The sequence below is a fragment of the Salmo salar genome, chromosome ssa09 (assembly GCF_905237065.1).
Source record: "Salmo salar chromosome ssa09, Ssal_v3.1, whole genome shotgun sequence".
Classification (NCBI taxonomy): Eukaryota; Metazoa; Chordata; class Actinopteri; order Salmoniformes; family Salmonidae; genus Salmo; species Salmo salar.
This window is the reverse complement of record NC_059450.1, coordinates 40,712,300-40,730,208: the sequence shown is the minus strand read 5'-3', so window position 1 is coordinate 40,730,208 and position 17,909 is coordinate 40,712,300. Positions and strand designations below refer to the sequence as shown.

Here is a 17,909-nt window from a genome sequence, read left to right as displayed (position 1 = left end):
CATCCTTCCTCTCTACCTTGAAGTAACCACATATCTGAGATAGGTGCATAGGTGAACACAGTAGGGTTGAGGATAGGTGAACACAGTGGGATAGAGGTTAAAGCAGTAGGATAGGTGAACGCAGTAGGAGAGAGGGATAGGTGAACGCAGTAGGATAGAGGATAGGTAAACGCAGTAGGATAGAGGATAGGTAAACGCAGTAGGATAGAGGATAGGTGAAAGTAGTAGGATAGAGGATAGGTGAACGCAGTAGGATAGAGGATAGGTGAACACAGTAGGATAAAGGATAGGTGAAAGTAGTAGGATAGAGGTTTTGCCACCTTGCTCTCACTTATACAATCATTATACAGATCAGTGGTTTCCTCAAGGAAGGGACAAAAGAAATACAATTGAATTGAAGGATACTATTTAAGCACTCAAACAGGGAGTGGATGACTGAGACCAACACTCTGCCCATTAATTGAAGAATAAAACCCTCTAGAAGCAAATGATGTGCCTGTTCTGTTCTGCCCTGTCTTGTTCTGGTCTGTGCTGCCTTGTTCTGGTCTGTGCTATCCGGTTCTGGTCTGTCCTGTTCTGATCTGTCATGTTCTGTTCTGGTCTGTCCTGTTCTGTTCTGGTCTGTCTTGTTCTGGTCTGTGCTGCCTTGTTCTGGTCTGTGCTGCCTTGTTCTGTTCTGGTCTGTCTTGTTCTGGTCTGTGCTGCCTTGTTCTGGTCTGTGCTGTCTTGTTCTGGTCTGTGCTGTCCTGTTCTGGTCTGTCCTGTTCTGGTCTGTCATGTTCTGTTCTGTTCTGGTCTGTCCTGTTCTGTTCTGGTCTGTCCTGTTCTGGTCTGTCATGTTCTGTTCTGGTCTGTCCTGTTCTGTTCTGGTCTGCCCTGTTCTGGTCTGTCCTGTTCTGGTCAGGTCTGTCCTGTTCTGGTCAGGTTTGTCCTGTTTTGTTAAGGTCAGGTCTGTCCTGTTCTGGTCAGGCCTGTTCTGTTCTGGTCAGGTCTGTTCCGTTCTGTTCTGTTCTGGTTAGGTCTGTCCTGCTCTGTTCTGTTCTGGTCAGGTCTGTTCTGTTCAGTTCAGGTCAGGTCTGTCCTGTTCTGGTCAGGCCTGTTCTGTTCAGGTCAGGTCAGGTCTGTCCTGTTCAGGTCTGTTCTGTTCTGTTCTGTTCTGGTCAGGTCTGTCCTGTGAGCTTATACCGCCATCTGCTGTTGACTATAATATACTACACTTTTCCCATCCCTCCAAACTTGGCAGTAGGCATGAAGGCGGCTTCCTCTCCTCATCTCCTTTCCTTCATGTGCATTCAGCACAGATCATTTAACAATTTGATCCATGAATAGCAATTTCTATCTGTAGTGGTCAAGGAATGACATGTCGTCAGCAGTGGTGTAAAGTACTTGAGTAAAAATACTTTAAAGTACTACTTAATTAAGTAGTTTTTGGGGGGTATCTGTACTTTGCTTTACTATTTATATTTATGGCAACTTTTAATTTTACTTCAATACATTCCTAAAGAAAATAATGTACTTTTTACTACATGTATTTTCCCTGACACCAAAAAGTATTACATTTTGACAGGAAAATGTTCCAATATCAGGAGAACATCCCTGGTCATCCCTACTGCCTCTGATCTGGCAGACTCACTAAACACAAATGCTTGGTTTGTAAATGATGTCTGAGTGTTGGAGTGTGCCCCTTGCTATCCGTAAATAAATAAAAACAAGGAAATTGTGCCGTCTGGTTTGCTTAATATGAGGAAGTTGAAATTATTTATGCTTTTACTTTTGATACTATACATTTTAGCATTTCCAAGTATATTTAGTAGTATATTTAAAAACAAATACTTTTAGACTTTTACTCAAGTAGTATTTTACTGGGTGATTTTCACTTTTACTTGAGTAATTTTCTATTAAGGTATCTTTACTTTTACTAAAGTATGACAATTGAGTTATTTTTCCACCACTGGTCATGAGAGGGACATGAAAACCTTGAAGTTACAGCCGACATCATTTTTTTGTCTCTTAAACAATAGAGTGATAGCACAAATCTTTGGTTATATTCTTAGTTATTTGGTAACCATCAGGATAATAATATGTTATTCTAATACAGGAGACTAATAATGTATTAACTATCTAATAAAAGGCATGTTGTACCAATTTGATTCATCAGTTGAAAATGACTGGAAAGAAATCAGACTGTGGCTTTAATGCGAGGCCATGACGTCAGAAGCCGTCTCCAAGGGATAACGGAGCAGAGCACAGGGGTACCCTACCTTGGAACGGACGAGTCAATACTGCTGCGTGGGATTCATCGCAACATTGCAGATCAAGATTCTACATCTCCGTGATGAGACAGTACACCACGGCCCGGGCCATGGCCAGTCGGGGAGGCTCGTGCGTGGCCTGCTGCCATGTTTGCGTTTTCGCGTTTACTGCATTTCTCATTGTGGCTGAGCGGACTGCGCGTAAGTATCACTGCCTAAACGCACACGCACACCTCTCCAGTGATGGATAGGCCTGAATTCTCTCACCACACCTAGGCTACAATCATAACAGTGTTAAACCAGGGAAGGTTGCATTACGGTTTCATTGATATTTCCCAAAGTATTCTATTTTTAATCTGCATTTTCAGATGCATTACAATCTTTATAGGTGCGTGCATTACTAGTGTCGATGTAGGCGTTATTAAGGTGTTATGAACACATGCAAGAGCAGCCGCTAACAACATTTCTGCTGTAGCTAGAGTCATGCTCATAGAAAAGTGGCGCATTTCTGTCATATTCGAGCGCCTTTTTCTGTATGCCATAAATGGATAGGGGAATGGGCGGACCCTATTCTCTCCTACTGGTCGGGCTGCTCCGGCAGATGGTTAATATTACTGGGACAGGGAGGGGGGGAGAGGAAAGGGAGAGGCGGACATAGAGCACCGCATCGTTCAGTAAGTGGTTCTCTAGAGGCAGGAGGCGCGTGCATTTTGTAGCCTATTAGAGATAAGAGACAGCAGCAGCATCACCCAGGCCCTACCCTGTCCTCAGCCTATAGTCGTGATAGAGGTCACACACACACACACAGATGTTGAAACTGCCCTCACTATTCTACTGCTTATCACACTTGCCGTTTGGGAAAATGCATTACACATTCGTTAGATAATTACATATTGATTACGTTTTAATTAGCCTTCTCTGTGTCTTGGGTGTTATGGACAATTTGGTACCAGGTGTGTCCTGTTTGGTACCGGGTGTGTCCTGTTTGGTACCGGGTGTGTCCTGTTTGGTACCAGTTGTGTCCAGTTTAGTACCAGGTGGGTCCTGTTTGGTACCAGGTGTGTCCAGTTTGGTGCCAGGTGTGTCCTGTTTGGTACCAGTTGTGTCCAGTTTAGTGCCAGGTGTGTCCTGTTTGGTACCAGGTGTGTCCTGTTTGGTACCAGGTATGTCCTGTTTGGTACCAGGTGTGTCCTGTTTGGTACCAGGTGTGTCCAGTTTAGTGCCAGGTGTGTCCTGTTTGGTACCAGGTGTGTCCTGTTTGGTACCAGGTATGTCCTGTTTGGTACCAGGTGTGTCCTGTTTGGTACCAGGTGTGTCCTGTTTGGTACCAGGTGTGTCCAGTTTGGTGCCAGGTGTGTCCTGTTTGGTACCAGTTGTGTCCAGTTTAGTACCAGGTGTGTCCTGTTTGGTACCAGGTGTGTCCAGTTTGGTACCAGGTGTGTCCTGTTTGGTACCAGTTGTGTCCAGTTTAGTACCAGGTGTGTCCTGTTTGGTACCAGGTGTGTCCTGCTTGGTACCAGGTGTGTTCAGTGTTTTATGTTGACCTAAGTACCAAACAGTGCCCATCATTGTCACATTATGTAAAGACCAGCTGCCATTACACTAGAAAATACAGTGTGTGTATCTGTGTGTAGATGTCCTGTATCATCTCTAATGATCTACCTGTGTGTGTGTGTACGTGTGTGTGTGTGTGTGTGTGTGTGTGTGTGTGTGTGTGTGTGTGTGTGTGTGTGTGTGTGTGTGTATGTATGTGTTCACAGTGATCTACTGTTTTGTGTACTACCTGTGGGTGGGGCATAACTACTGCTACGCCCACTGGGCGGGGCTTACGGCCTTGTTCCTCCTCCCTGGGTGGGGTCCCCAGTTGCTCAGTTGGCTGTGGTACCAGGCGGATGGACGTATACGTAGCAAAGAACTCAAATGGACTCACATCCTGCACCTGGGCATCTTTAGAAGGTAACGTACCACTGTAGTACCCTCTTTGGCGTTAGAGGTCCGGGGTTAGAGGTCAACGATGAAACGAGAACACTCTCTCTGACTCTGTGTTGTTGTGTTCCAGGTTATGGGAGACTATGACGTCCGCTAGAGAGGATCAGTGTAGTGAGATAATGCAGCAGGCTGACGTTTCAGCTCTCCGCCTGTTGGAGGCGCTGGTGGTCACACTGCCACAGACCGTCCTGCAGACCTACGTCCTCATCTGTACAGATGTAGGACTATCTTCACCAGGTACTACATGTGTCTCTGTGTGTTTGTGTTGTTTTTGTTTTAGGGGGTAGATCAGCTTTAATATTGCAGATAGATTGTAGCTTCCATCAATGTACAGTTGAAGTCGTAAGAGTCATTAAAACTAGTTTTTCAACCACTCCACAAATTTCTTTATTAACAAACTATAGTTTTGGCAAGTCGGTTAGGACATCTACTTTGTGCATGACACAAGTCATTTTTCCAATAATTGTTTACAGACAGATTATTTCACTTATAATTCACTGTATCACAATTCCAGTGGGTCAGAAGTTTACATACACTAAGTTGACTGTGCCTTTAAACAGCTTGGAAAATTCCAGAAAATGATGTTATGGCTTTAGAAGCTTCTGATAAGCTAATTGACATCATCTGAGTCAATTGGAGGTGTACCTGTGGATGTATTTCAAGGCCTACCTTCAAACTCAGTGTCTCTTTGCTTGACATTATGGGAAAATCAAAAGAAATCAGCCAAGACCTCAGAAAAAAAATTGTAGACCTCCACAAGTCTGGTTCATCCTTGGGAATAATTTCCAAACGCCTGAAGGTACCACGTTCATCTGTACAAACAATAGTACGCAAGTATAAACACCATGAGAACACTCAGCCGTCATACCGCTCAGGAAGGAGACGCGTTCTGTCTTCTAGAGATGAACATACTTTGGTGCGAAAAGTGCAAATCAATCCCAGAACAACAGCAAAGAACCTTGTGAAGATGCTGTAGGAAACAGGTCCAAAAGTATTTACATCTACAGTAAAACGAGTCCTATATCGACATAACCTGAAAGGCCGCTCAGCATGAAAGAAGCCACTGCTCCAAAACCGCCATAAAAAAGCCAGACTACGGTTTGCAACTGCACATGGGGACAAAGATTGTACTTTTTGGAGAAATGTCCTCTGGTCTGATGAAACAAAAATAGAATTGTTTGGCCATAATGACCATCGTTATGTTTGGAGGAAAAAGGGTGAGGCTTGCAAGCTGAAGAACACCATCCCAACCATGAAGCACAGGGGTGGCAGCATCATGTTGTGGGGGTGCTTTGCTGCAGGGGGGACTGGTGCACTTCACAAAATAGATGGCATCATGAGGACGGAAAATTATGTGTATATATTGAAGCAACATCTCAAGACGTCAGTCAGGAAGTCAAAGCTGGGTCGCAAATGGGTCTTCCAAATGGACAATGACCTCAAGCATACTTCCAAAGTTGTGGCAAAATGGCTTAAGGACAACAAAGTCAAAGTATTGGAATGGCCATCACAAAGCCCTGACCTCAATCCCATAGAAAATTTGTGGGCAGAACTGAAAAAGCGTGTGGGAGCAAGGAGGCCTAAAAACCTGACTCAGTTACACCAGCTCTGTCAGGAGGAATGGGCCAAAATTCACCCAACTTATTGTGGGAAGCTTGTGGAAAGCTACCTGAAATGTTTGACCCAAGTTAAACAATTTAAAGGCAATGCTACCGAATACTAATTGAGTGTTTGTAAACTTCTGACCCAACTGGGAATGTGATGAAAGCAATAAAAGCTGAAATAAATCATTCTCTCTACTATTATTCTGACATTTCACATTCTTAAAATAAAGTGGCGATTCTAACTGACCTAAGACAGGGAATTTTTACTAGGATTAAATGTCAGGAATGTGAAAAACTGAGTTTAAATGTATTTGGCTAAGGTGTATGTAAACTTCCGACTTCAACTGGAAGTCTCCAGCTTCAGCGAGTTTTGCAATTTGTTGTATCTGCGTCATTTCTAATCCCCCATATATTTTTTTCTAAATATAAATATACAGTGCCTTCGGAAAGTATTCAGACCCCTTGACTTTTTCCACATTTTGTTACATTACAGCCTTATTCTAAAATGGATTAAACAAAACATTTCCCTCATCAATCTACACACAATACCCCAGAAATGTATGCTAATTTATTAAAATTTAAAAAACGGAAATATAACATTTACATAAGTATTCAGACCCTTTACTCAGTACTTTGTTGAAGCACCTTTGGCAGCTATTACAGCCTCGAGTTTTCTTGGGTATGACGCTACAAGCTTGGCACACCTGTATTTGTGGAGTTTCTCCCATTCTTCTCTGCAGATCCTCTCAAGCTCTATCAGGTTGGATGGGGAGCGTCGCTGCACAGCTATTTTCAGGTCTCTCCAGAGATATTCAATCAGGTTTAAGTGGCTGGGCCACTCAAGGACATTCAGAGACTTGTCCCGAAGCCACTCCTGCGTTGTCTTGACTGTGTGCTTAGGGTTGTTGTCCTATTGGAAGGTGAACCTTCGTCCCTGTCTGAGGCTTTGAGAGCTCTGGAGCAGATTTTCATCAAGGATCTCTCTGTACTTTGCTCCGTTCATCTTTGCCTCGATCCTGACTAGTCTCCCAGTACCTGCTGCTGAAAAACATCCCTTGACTCTGCCGCTGAAAAACATTCCCACAGCATGATTCTGCCACCACCATGCTTCGCCATAGGGATGGTGCCAGGTTTCCTCCAGATGTGACGCTTGGCATTCAGGCCAAAGAGTTCAATCTTGGATTCATCAGAGCAGAGAATCTTGTTTCTCATGGTCGGAAAGTCTTCAGGTGCCGTTTGGCAAACTCCAAGCGGGCTGTCATGTGCCTTTTACTGAGGAGTGGCTTCTGTCTGGCCACTCTACCCGTAAAGGCCTGATTGGTGGAGTGCTGCAGAGATGGTTGTCCTTCTGGAAGGTTCTCCCTTCTCGAGAGAGGAACTCTAGAGCTCTGTCAGCATGACCATCGGGTTCTTGGTCACCTCCCTGACCAAGGCTCTTCTCTCCCGATTGCTCAGTTGGGCCGGGTGGCCAGCTCTAGAAAGAGTCTTGGTTGTTCCAAGCTTCTTCCATTTAAGAATGATGGAGGCCACAGTGTTCTTGGGGACCTTCAATGCTGCAAAAAAATGTTGGTACCCTGCCCCAGATCTGTGCCTCAACACAATCCCTTCAAGGCGCTCTACCCACAAAACACCAGTCTCAACATCAGCAGTGAAGAGGTGACTCCAGGATGCTGGCCTTCTAGGCAGTTCCTCTGTCCAGTGTCTGTTTTTTTGCCCATCTTAATCTTTTATTTTTATTGGCCAGTCTGAGATATGGCTTTTTCTTTGCAATTCTGCCTTGAAGGCCAGCATCCCGGAGTCGCCTCTTCACTGTTTACGTTGACTGGTGTTTTGCGGGTACTATTTAATGAAGCTGCCAGTTGAGAACTTATGAGGCATCTCTTTCTCAAACCAGACACTCTAATGCACTTGTCCTCTTGCTCAGTTGTGCACCGGCGCCTCCCAATCCTCTTTCTATCCTGGTTAGAGTCAGTTCTGTGAAGGGAGTAGTACACAGCGTTGTACAAGATCTTCAGTTTCTTGGCAATTTCTCGCATGGAATAGCTTTCATTTCTCAGAACAAGAATAGACTGATGAGATTCAGAAGAAAGATCTTTGTTTCTGGCCATTTTGAGCCTGTAATCGAACCCACAAATGCTGATGCTCCAGATACTCAACTAGTCTAAAGAAGGCCAGTTTTATTGCTTCTTTAATCAGAACAACAGTTTTCAGCTGTGCTAACATAATTGCAAAAGGGTTTTCTAATGATCAATTAGCCTTTTAAAATTATAAACTTAGATTAGCTAACACAACGTGCCATTGGAACACAGGAGTGATGGTTGCTGATAATGGGCCTCTGTACGCCTATGTAGATATTCCATAAAAAATCTGCCATTTCCAGCTACAATAGTCATTTACAACATTAACAATGTCTACACTGTATTTCTGATCAATTTGATGTTATTTTAATGGGCAAAAAATGTGCTTTTCTTTCAAAAACAAGGACATTTCTAAGTGACCCCAAACTTTTGAACGGTAGTGTATATTCTCAATATAACTTAGTTGTCTTTTGTTTGTTTTTAATCCTTCAGCTACCACCATCCCTCCCATCTATCTCTGAAGACCATCCTGTGTGTTTGATACAATCTCCTTACAGAGTATTCATGTTCTCGTTCTCTCTCTCTCTCTCTCTCTCTCTCTCTCTTTCTCTCTCTCTCCCTCTCTCCAGTCTCGGTATGTTTTGTGGTGTGTCTGCTGTCCCTGGCCTGGGCCTTGGTGCTGTATGCCAGAGCCTGTTCCCTCATCAGACCTGGACATCTCCCCATGTCCCCTGCTGCTATCACCTGTAGACTGCTCTGGAGGGTAGGAGGGTTGCCTTGCCTGGGCTGGGTGGGCTGGGCTGGTTGTGTGGGCTGAGCTGGGTGGACTGGGCGTCAGGGCTGGGTGTGTCGGCTGGGCTGGGTGTGTCGATTGGGCTGGGCTGGGTGTGTCGGTTGGGCTGGGTGTGTGGGCTGGGCTGGGTGTGTGGGCTGGGCTGGGCTGGGTGTTTGGGCTGGGTGTGTGGGCTGGGCGTGTGGGCTGGACTGCACTGGGTGTGTGTGTGTGTGATAGTGTCGGTTGGGCTGGGTGTGTGGGCTGGGCTGGGTGTGTGGACTGGGCTGGGTGTGTGGACTGGGCTGGGTGTGTGGGCTGGGCGTGTGGGCTGGGTGTGTGTGTGTGTGTGATAGTGTCGGTTGGGCTGGGTGTGTGGGCTGGGCTGGGTGTGTGTGTGACAGTGTCGGTTGGGCTGGGAGTGTGGGCTAGATTGGGATGGGTGTGTGGGCTGGGTGGGCTGGGCTGGGTGTGTGTGATAGTGTCGGTTGGGCTGGGTGTGTGGGCTAGATTGGGATGGGTGTGTGGGCTGGGATGGGTGTGTGGGCTGGTGTGTGTGTGTGTGTGTGTGTGTGTGTGTGTGTGTGTGTGTGTGTGTGTGTGTGTGTGTGTGTGTGTGTGTGTGTGTGTGTGCGTGTGTGTGATAGTAACATACTTATTGTATTGTGATTAGGTCAGCATGTTGGGAGCACGTCTCGCCACCCTCGCGCTCTTTACACGCCTGTTCCGTCAGTGGGTCCTTGGAGTTATTGGTGAGTGTGTACAGTATATGTGTGTGAAAATCTATTTTATTGTGTGTGTGTGTGTGTGTGTGTGTGTGTGTGTGTGTGTGTGTGTGTGTGTGTGTGTGTGTGTGTGTGTGTGTGTGTGTGTGTGTGTGAGCATTCAGTGATGTTTGTCCTGCACCCGTGTGTCTCAGGTCTTCACTGGTTGGGTGCTACGTTCTGGTTGGTGTCTCAGCAGAGTGACATCATCAAAACGCCGCTGCGCTGGCACCTGTTCAACCTGGTGCTGGGAGCTGTTCACATCTTCCTCTTCCTCAACGTCAAGGACGGAGCCTCCCGATGCCGCATGGCCGGATTCTACCTGGTGTGTCTCTCTCTCTCTCTGTGTGTGTCTGTGTGTGTGTGTGTGTGTGTGTGTGTGTGTGTGTGTGTGTGTGTGTGTGTGTGTGTGTGTGTGTGTGTGTGTGTGTGTGTGTGTGTGTGTGTGTGTGTGTGTAACTCTCTGCTCTCTCCTGCAGGCCATGTTTATCGAGAACGCTCTTCTTCTGCTGGCAGGTTCCGACTTCTTCAGTGCTGCATCATGGGATAGCATGGGTATCCCAACCGCTGTGTTCTGTAGTTTCCTCATTGGTGAGACACACACATACATGCGCACGCACGCACGTACGTGCATGCATGCAGACATACATACATACATACATACATACATACATACATACATACACATTTGTTTCTATCTTAGTAGGGACTTAAACATCCTATTTCCACTAACCATAACCCTAAAGCTAACTCCTAACTAACCCCTTACTCTTATAACCCTAATTCTAACCCTAAACCTAATCCTAATTCTAACCCTAATTCTAACCCTAAACCTAACACCTAATCTTAAAATACCCTTTGTCCTCATGGAGACATGGGGAATGTCCCCACGAGGGGGAATTTTCCTTTTTTTACAATCCTTGTGGGGACTTTGGGGGATTGTAGGTCCCCACAAGGATAGAAGAACCCACCCATACACACTCACCTGTCTCCTCTGTGTTCCCCCAGGTGTGATAGCTCTAGTCCTGTACTACCGGTTCCTCCACCCCAAGTCCTTTGAGATCTTCCAGAGCATACGTAACCATGGGATGGGCGGAGCTTGTGCAGACCGGGGCTCTTCTCTCTCATTGGATGAGAAGAACCATCGCCACGGTCAACTTGTTGGGGGCGGTACTTTGTTGGACCTCCCTAGCCAATGGCAGGGCTGGAAGCACCACCACTGGCTGCTTATTCGCCTAGCCCTGAAGACGGGGGATGTGGCTAGAATAAGCCACGCTTATGGCGAAGGGGGATTGGCCGGGCTGCTGGGACTGCGGGAAATGGCTCTGCCAAGGTCCCCGGACATTCCGCAACCTTCTCCCATCATTCCACAACCTACTCCCAACGTTCCACAACCTACTCCCAACGTTCCACAACCTTCTCCCAACCTTCCCCAGGTCAAAGAGGTGGAGGAGGTGAGATGAACACCCAATTCTTCCCCGTTTCCCTGAAGTGTACACTTCACATGTTGTTGTTGTTGTTTTTGGCAAGCTGCTGTGCCATGTTTGGAGGATCAGAACTCCTATATTTTCAAATTAAATCTTCACTCTGAATGTTGTCTGTGGTTGAATGTTGTCTGTGGTTGAATGTTCTATGTGGTTGAATGTTCTATGTGGTTGAATGTTGTCTGTAGTTGAATGTTCTATGTGGTTGAATGTTCTATGTGGTTGAATGTTGTCTGTGGTTGAATGTTCTATGTGGTTTAATGTTTTCTGTAGTTGAATGTTCTATGTGGTTGAATGTTCTATGTGGTTGAATGTTGTCTGTAGTTGAATGTTGTCTGTGGTTGAATGTTGTCTGTGGTTGAATGTTCTATGTGGTTGAATGTTGTCTGTAGTTGAATGTTGTCTGTGGTTGAATGTTGTCTGTGGTTGAATGTTCTATTTGGTTGAATGTTCTATGTGGTTGAATGTTCTATATGGTTGAATGTTCTATGTGATTGAATGTTGTCTGTGGTTGAATGTTCTATGTGATTGAATGTTCTATGTGGTTGAATGTTGTCTGTAGTTGAATGTTGTCTGTGATTGAATGTTCTATGTGGTTGAATGTTGTCTGTGGTTGAATGTTGTATGTGGTTGAATGTTCTATGTGGTTGAATGTTCTATGTGGTTGAATGTTGTCTGTGGTTGAATGTTCTATGTGGTTGAATGTTCTATGTGGTTGAATGTTCTATGTGGTTGAATGTTCTATATGGTTGAATGTTCTATGTGATTGAATGTTCTATGTGGTTGAATGTTGTCTGTAGTTGAATGTTGTCTGTGATTGAATGTTCTATGTGGTTGAATGTTCTATGTGGTTGAATGTTGTCTGTGGTTGAATGTTGTCTGTGGTTGAATGTTCTATGTGGTTGAATGTTGTCTGTAGTTGAATGTTGTCTGTGGTTGAATGTTGTCTGTAGTTGAATGTTCTATGTGGTTGAATGTTCTATGTGGTTGAATGTTGTCTGTAGTTGAATGTTCTATGTGGTTGAATGTTCTATGTGGTTGATGTTGTCTGTAGTTGAATGTTCTATGTGGTTGAATGTTCTATGTGGTTGAATGTTCTATGTGGTTGAATGTTGTCTGTGGTTGAATGTTGTCTGTGGTTGAATGTTCTATGTGGTTGAATGTTCTATGTGGTTGAATGTTCTATGTGGTTGAATGTTGTCTGTAGTTGAATGTTCTATGTGGTTGAATGTTCTATGTGGTTGAATGTTGTCTGTAGTTGAATGTTCTATATGGTTGAATGTTCTATGTGGTTGAATGTTGTCTGTAGTTGAATGTTCTATGTGGTTGAATGTTCTATGTGGTTGAATGTTGTCTGTGGTTGAATGTTCTATGTGGTTTAATGTTTTCTGTAGTTGAATGTTCTATGTGGTTGAATGTTCTATGTGGTTGAATGTTGTCTGTAGTTGAATGTTGTCTGTGGTTGAATGTTGTCTGTGGTTGAATGTTCTATGTGGTTGAATGTTGTCTGTAGTTGAATGTTGTCTGTGGTTGAATGTTGTCTGTGGTTGAATGTTCTATTTGGTTGAATGTTCTATTTGGTTGAATGTTCTATGTGGTTGAATGTTCTATATGGTTGAATGTTCTATGTGATTGAATGTTGTCTGTGGTTGAATGTTCTATGTGATTGAATGTTCTATGTGGTTGAATGTTGTCTGTAGTTGAATGTTGTCTGTGATTGAATGTTCTATGTGGTTGAATGTTGTCTGTGGTTGAATGTTGTATGTGGTTGAATGTTCTATGTGGTTGAATGTTCTATGTGGTTGAATGTTGTCTGTGGTTGAATGTTCTATGTGGTTGAATGTTCTATGTGGTTGAATGTTCTATGTGGTTGAATGTTCTATATGGTTGAATGTTCTATGTGATTGAATGTTCTATGTGGTTGAATGTTGTCTGTAGTTGAATGTTGTCTGTGATTGAATGTTCTATGTGGTTGAATGTTCTATGTGGTTGAATGTTGTCTGTGGTTGAATGTTGTCTGTGGTTGAATGTTCTATGTGGTTGAATGTTGTCTGTAGTTGAATGTTGTCTGTGGTTGAATGTTGTCTGTAGTTGAATGTTCTATGTGGTTGAATGTTCTATGTGGTTGAATGTTGTCTGTAGTTGAATGTTCTATGTGGTTGAATGTTCTATGTGGTTGATGTTGTCTGTAGTTGAATGTTCTATGTGGTTGAATGTTCTATGTGGTTGAATGTTCTATGTGGTTGAATGTTGTCTGTGGTTGAATGTTGTCTGTGGTTGAATGTTCTATGTGGTTGAATGTTCTATGTGGTTGAATGTTCTATGTGGTTGAATGTTGTCTGTAGTTGAATGTTCTATGTGGTTGAATGTTCTATGTGGTTGAATGTTGTCTGTAGTTGAATGTTCTATATGGTTGAATGTTCTATGTGGTTGAATGTTGTCTGTGGTTGAATGTTCTATGTGGTTGAATGTTCTATGTGGTTGAATGTTGTCTGTAGTTGAATGTTCTATGTGGTTGAATGTTCTATGTGGTTGAATGTTGTCTGTGGTTGAATGTTCTATGTGGTTGAATGTTCTATGTGGTTGAATGTTGTCTGTAGTTGAATGTTCTATGTGGTTGAATGTTCTATGTGGTTGAATGTTGTCTGTGGTTGAATGTTCTATGTGGTTGAATGTTGTCTGTAGTTGAATGTTCTATGTGGTTGAATGTTCTATGTGGTTGAATGTTCTATGTGGTTGAATGTTGTCTGTAGTTGAATGTTGTCTGTGGTTGAATGTTGTCTGTGGTTGAATGTTCTATTTGGTTGAATGTTCTATGTGGTTGAATGTTCTATATGGTTGAATGTTCTATGTGATTGAATGTTGTCTGTGGTTGAATGTTCTATGTGATTGAATGTTCTATGTGGTTGAATGTTGTCTGTAGTTGAATGTTGTCTGTGATTGAATGTTCTATGTGGTTGAATGTTGTCTGTGGTTGAATGTTGTCTGTGGTTGAATGTTCTATGTGGTTGAATGTTCTATGTGGTTGAATGTTGTCTGTGGTTGAATGTTCTATGTGGTTGAATGTTCTATGTGGTTGAATGTTCTATGTGGTTGAATGTTGTCTGTGGTTGAATGTTCTATGTGGTTGAATGTTGTCTGGTTGAATGTTGTCTGTCTTGAAACAGAGCACTTCTGGGAGCAGGCGTCAAGTTGAGCCTTGATCTGCTGTTCTCTACTATTGTTGGATCTTATCCTCTATGTTTGACTCCTGGGACAAGTTAGCTTTTTCCTTGATGTGGAACCTTTCACAATAATATCTGTCTTCCTTCCCCTCAGGTGATAAAGGCAGCCCCAGCAAGAGACATCATCAGTGAGGTGAGACAGGCGGTGAGACATGAGGTGAGACCGGTGCTGTCCTTTCCCTCTCCCATCCAGGAGGTCAAGCTGCCACTGGTGGAGGTCCTAGTTGAGGAGGTCAGAGCCTGCCACCACTCTGAGCCTGCCACCCAGCAGGATGACTCCAGCCCCCCTCCCTCCGACGATCGAGACGACGAAGACTTCCAGAGCGCCGCCTATGGCTCCCCCACACCCTCGTCCCCCAGGCACCCAGACTACCAACACATCGACAGCAACGTGGTCACCTCCAGCACCCAAGAGTCACCTTCTGTGGGGTCACTGGATGTCAGACGTGGTTCGTCTCCAGAGAAAAGGTCACCGTCCCTGCTGGTGGGCATGGGAAGCCCCCAGCGGAACTTTAACCCTGCGGAGTCTGGCACCACCTTGTATTTCAGCGCTGACGCAGTCTCCCCATCCAGCGGCAGCTACCTGGGCTGGGGCTCTGAGCTGTCACCCATTTCCAGCTACCGGAGCCCCTACCGCATCAGGGAGCCCCTCTTCACCTCTACCCCCAGACAGGAGCCTCGTGCTGGGCCAGAGGAACCAGGCCCTGGCCCCTCTACTACCACCACCACCGCCATCACCACCCATGCTAGAAAACAACTGGTCCAGTTTGTAGACCATAGAGATAAATTGATCTAGAGGGGCCAATGGGTGGAGCGAGATGATCAGACCTGGTCAAATACTCTCAAATACATGTTGACGTGTGTTTGATTTAGCTCGACCGATGTGCAGTTGGGTGGTGGAGTTTACACTTTTGCGATTATTTCATTAGTTCCATTGTACCACTGTTCCATTCCAAGCTAAATCAAGCGAGTGTAAAGTATTTGAAAGTATTTTACATTTAAACAATAAGGCCCGAAGGGGTGTGGTATATGGCCAATATACCACGGCTAAGGGCTGTTCTTAGCACGACGCAAAGAGGAGTATCTGGATACAGCCCTTAGCCGTGGTGTATTGGCAATATACCACAAATCCCCAGAGGTACCTTATTGCCATTACAAATTGGTTACCAACATAAATAGAGCAGTAAAAATAAGTGTTTTGTCATACCAGTGGTATACGGTCTGATATATCACGTCTGTCAGCCAATCAGCAATCAGGGCTCGAACCACCCAGTTTATCATATTGTATTTGACCCAGATGTAGAGATTATATAAAACACAATATAAAGAGAGTATTTTAGAAGATACATGACATTAGCCTGGGTGTCAGGCTGGTTCTGCTTTCAACAGTGCTATTACAACTTTGTTATCATGCAAGACAACTGCTTTATTACTAGCCAAGGGCTTGTTGACGAATTCAGAACCAGCCTGGCCCCCAGGCTAGCCAGATGTGTTTCACACTAAATAACTATAGCATGTCTTGAGAATCCAGTATTATCAGCCAGTAGGAGGTTGTGAAACCACATGTAACTGTCACACACAGACACACTAACATAAGAGATGGAAGTAGTCTTTAATGAAGTAACAGTGGGATATCCTTCTCTCTTAGGCCCTGATTCAATCACAGATCAAATCAATTGCATTGTAACTTTATTCAGAATGTTTACGCTGTATTCTAATGACATATGAAGTTTCATGTCCACATTCAATGATAATGTCTGTGGAAATAATAACTTGTAAGGGTGTGTTGGTTTTAACACGGTTTATACCTCTGATAGTGTCAGCATTCTGAGTGAACCCTCAGTGTGGTTTACCTTGATATGTGATTGATTGAATCAGGGCCGTCATAAAGCATTATGATATTAAATTGTGATTATTAAGGTTTGACAGAGAAGAGAGTTTATATATTTGTCTTTTTTTCTTATATATATCTGATATAATTTGAGACAGTTTGCACTTTTGCGCAAATATGATTTATTGTGATATGAGTGGTTAACCGAAGGTTAGTCAAGAGAGGCTCTGATCACATGTTAAGGTTTAGTATACCTTTATAGGCTTAGTGTATATACAATATTTATTATTTTATCCAAATGTGATATTTAATCTGAAGGTACCTTAGCAATATAAGGTAATATAAGTTAATCATTTTTATTATGTGAAATTTAAACGAATATACATACTCTTATTTTCGATTAGTTTACAGCTAGTCCCGACATGTCAAGCAGACAATTCAGTCTGCTAGGTACTAGCATTACAATATACAGTATATATGAGATTATTCAATTGTGTTCAATTCATTTCGGTCAGTATAAGTACTGTTTCCAAGTGTTGAATTCATTTTATACGGTAAAGATCTTTATGAACCATTTGTAGGGAGGAATGACTTCTCCTTCCTGCGAGACAGGAAGAAGATCCAACTAATCTGATCTATTGAAGTGGCACCAGAGCAGACTGTATCTATCCGTGTGGAAGTGCCTGAAACAAGCTGCTAGTAATGTTGATGAGCTTCCAGATCCTTTAACCCTACAGCCTGGTCCCATTTCTTTCCCTAGCCCCTTCCCTTAGTCCCTAGGGGCTTAGTTCATAGAAGAGTCTAGGGAGAGAAATAGTGGCAGCCCTATCTATGGGGTGTATAGGTCACATGCTGCTATTGATGTTTGGAGGTCAGTGTTATCAGATTATTATTTTTTATTTTTTTACAGTTTATTTTGTTTGATTGTGTTTTATAGTGAGTTCATAACTAACCTTGTCCACAGGCTCAAGAGAGCAGCTGGCTGGGGACCAGATTAGTTCTGAACTATTGTTTTACGCTGTTGCTATAAAGGTAATGTGTTTAGCTAGATGGAGCTGAGGAAACGGTACCATTGCACGTTCATCCTTATTTTTATACAGCCTGACACAGTGTACAGTAACTAATGATATATGTGAATAAAGAAAGCACTCACACACATTGCATTAACTAGCTTTTAGAATGTATGTCTGTGAAAAGTTAATATGGTAGTTAATATAACCTACTAATATCAGTATGGACTTTATAATGTATCTTAGTGCACTAACAGGCTTTTAGAATGCTATCTCAAAGCCTTGGCTTGATAATCAAACTAATCAATTGATGATAAGCGCTTGCCTTGTGGAAACGACAGCATCAGCTGCAATGGCTGTCGGGTTCATTGCCTTACCTGTATGTAATGTTCATCACAATGAATGGAATGGAGGGCTTCTATTTTCAGTTTCTTGCTTTGTATTCCAATAATTTTTATTTCGGTTACATTTACTGCATGTAATGTGTACGGTAGTGTGATTCATTGTGTTTCGACTAGGTTTTATATCTGTACTTGACAATATGCATTAACAAAATGTTGTTGTTTTTATTATGATTGTTACATCGGGCAAATGTGATGCATCTGATTTTGGCCATCATTTATTCTAATAATACTAGCAGTGGTTAATAACTGTTTTAGTACACCTGAATAAACACCATCATTCCCACTATGAAGAGTGCTGTTACTATTGTTGAAATCTAATCAGTAAAGAAATGAAAGAGACAATCTTGATTTTTACCTCCCCAGGGTAAATGCCTAGGCTTTAGCTCAGCAGACTAACATAGTTTTGTGCTATGAAGATGACACCGGTTTAAACCCAGTCAGTCACACATTTCATTCTGAACAGAAAGAAGACTGATCATGCTTCGTTAGTTAAAATA

At 43.3% G+C, this 17,909-nt stretch overlaps 1 protein-coding gene across 1 annotated transcript; it reads left to right on the top strand.

Moving 5' to 3' along the window:
- The first annotated feature begins 2,223 nt into the window (after positions 1-2,223).
- On the top strand, positions 2,224-17,698 carry LOC106611359 (XK-related protein 5-like). Its single transcript, XM_014211514.2, has 9 exons — positions 2,224-2,453; positions 4,013-4,208; positions 4,312-4,478; positions 8,553-8,686; positions 9,369-9,447; positions 9,615-9,784; positions 9,939-10,050; positions 10,468-10,913; positions 14,262-17,698. Exons 1-9 carry the CDS (start codon positions 2,336-2,338, stop codon positions 14,961-14,963), a joined length of 2,124 nt encoding a protein of 707 aa, XP_014066989.1. The 5' UTR covers positions 2,224-2,335; the 3' UTR covers positions 14,964-17,698.
- The last annotated feature ends 211 nt before the right edge of the window (positions 17,699-17,909 follow it).

Bases quoted from the DNA above. Each gene is read 5' to 3' on its own strand.
- LOC106611359 (XM_014211514.2), top strand. From the start codon at position 2,336: ATGAGACAGTACACCACGGCCCGGGCCATGGCCAGTCGGGGAGGCTCG. The intron at 2,454-4,012 runs GTAAGTATCACT...ATGTGTTCACAG, and splicing joins TGTGGCTGAGCGGACTGCGC to TGATCTACTGTTTTGTGTAC. The intron at 4,479-8,552 runs GTACTACATGTG...CCCTCTCTCCAG, and splicing joins TGTAGGACTATCTTCACCAG to TCTCGGTATGTTTTGTGGTG.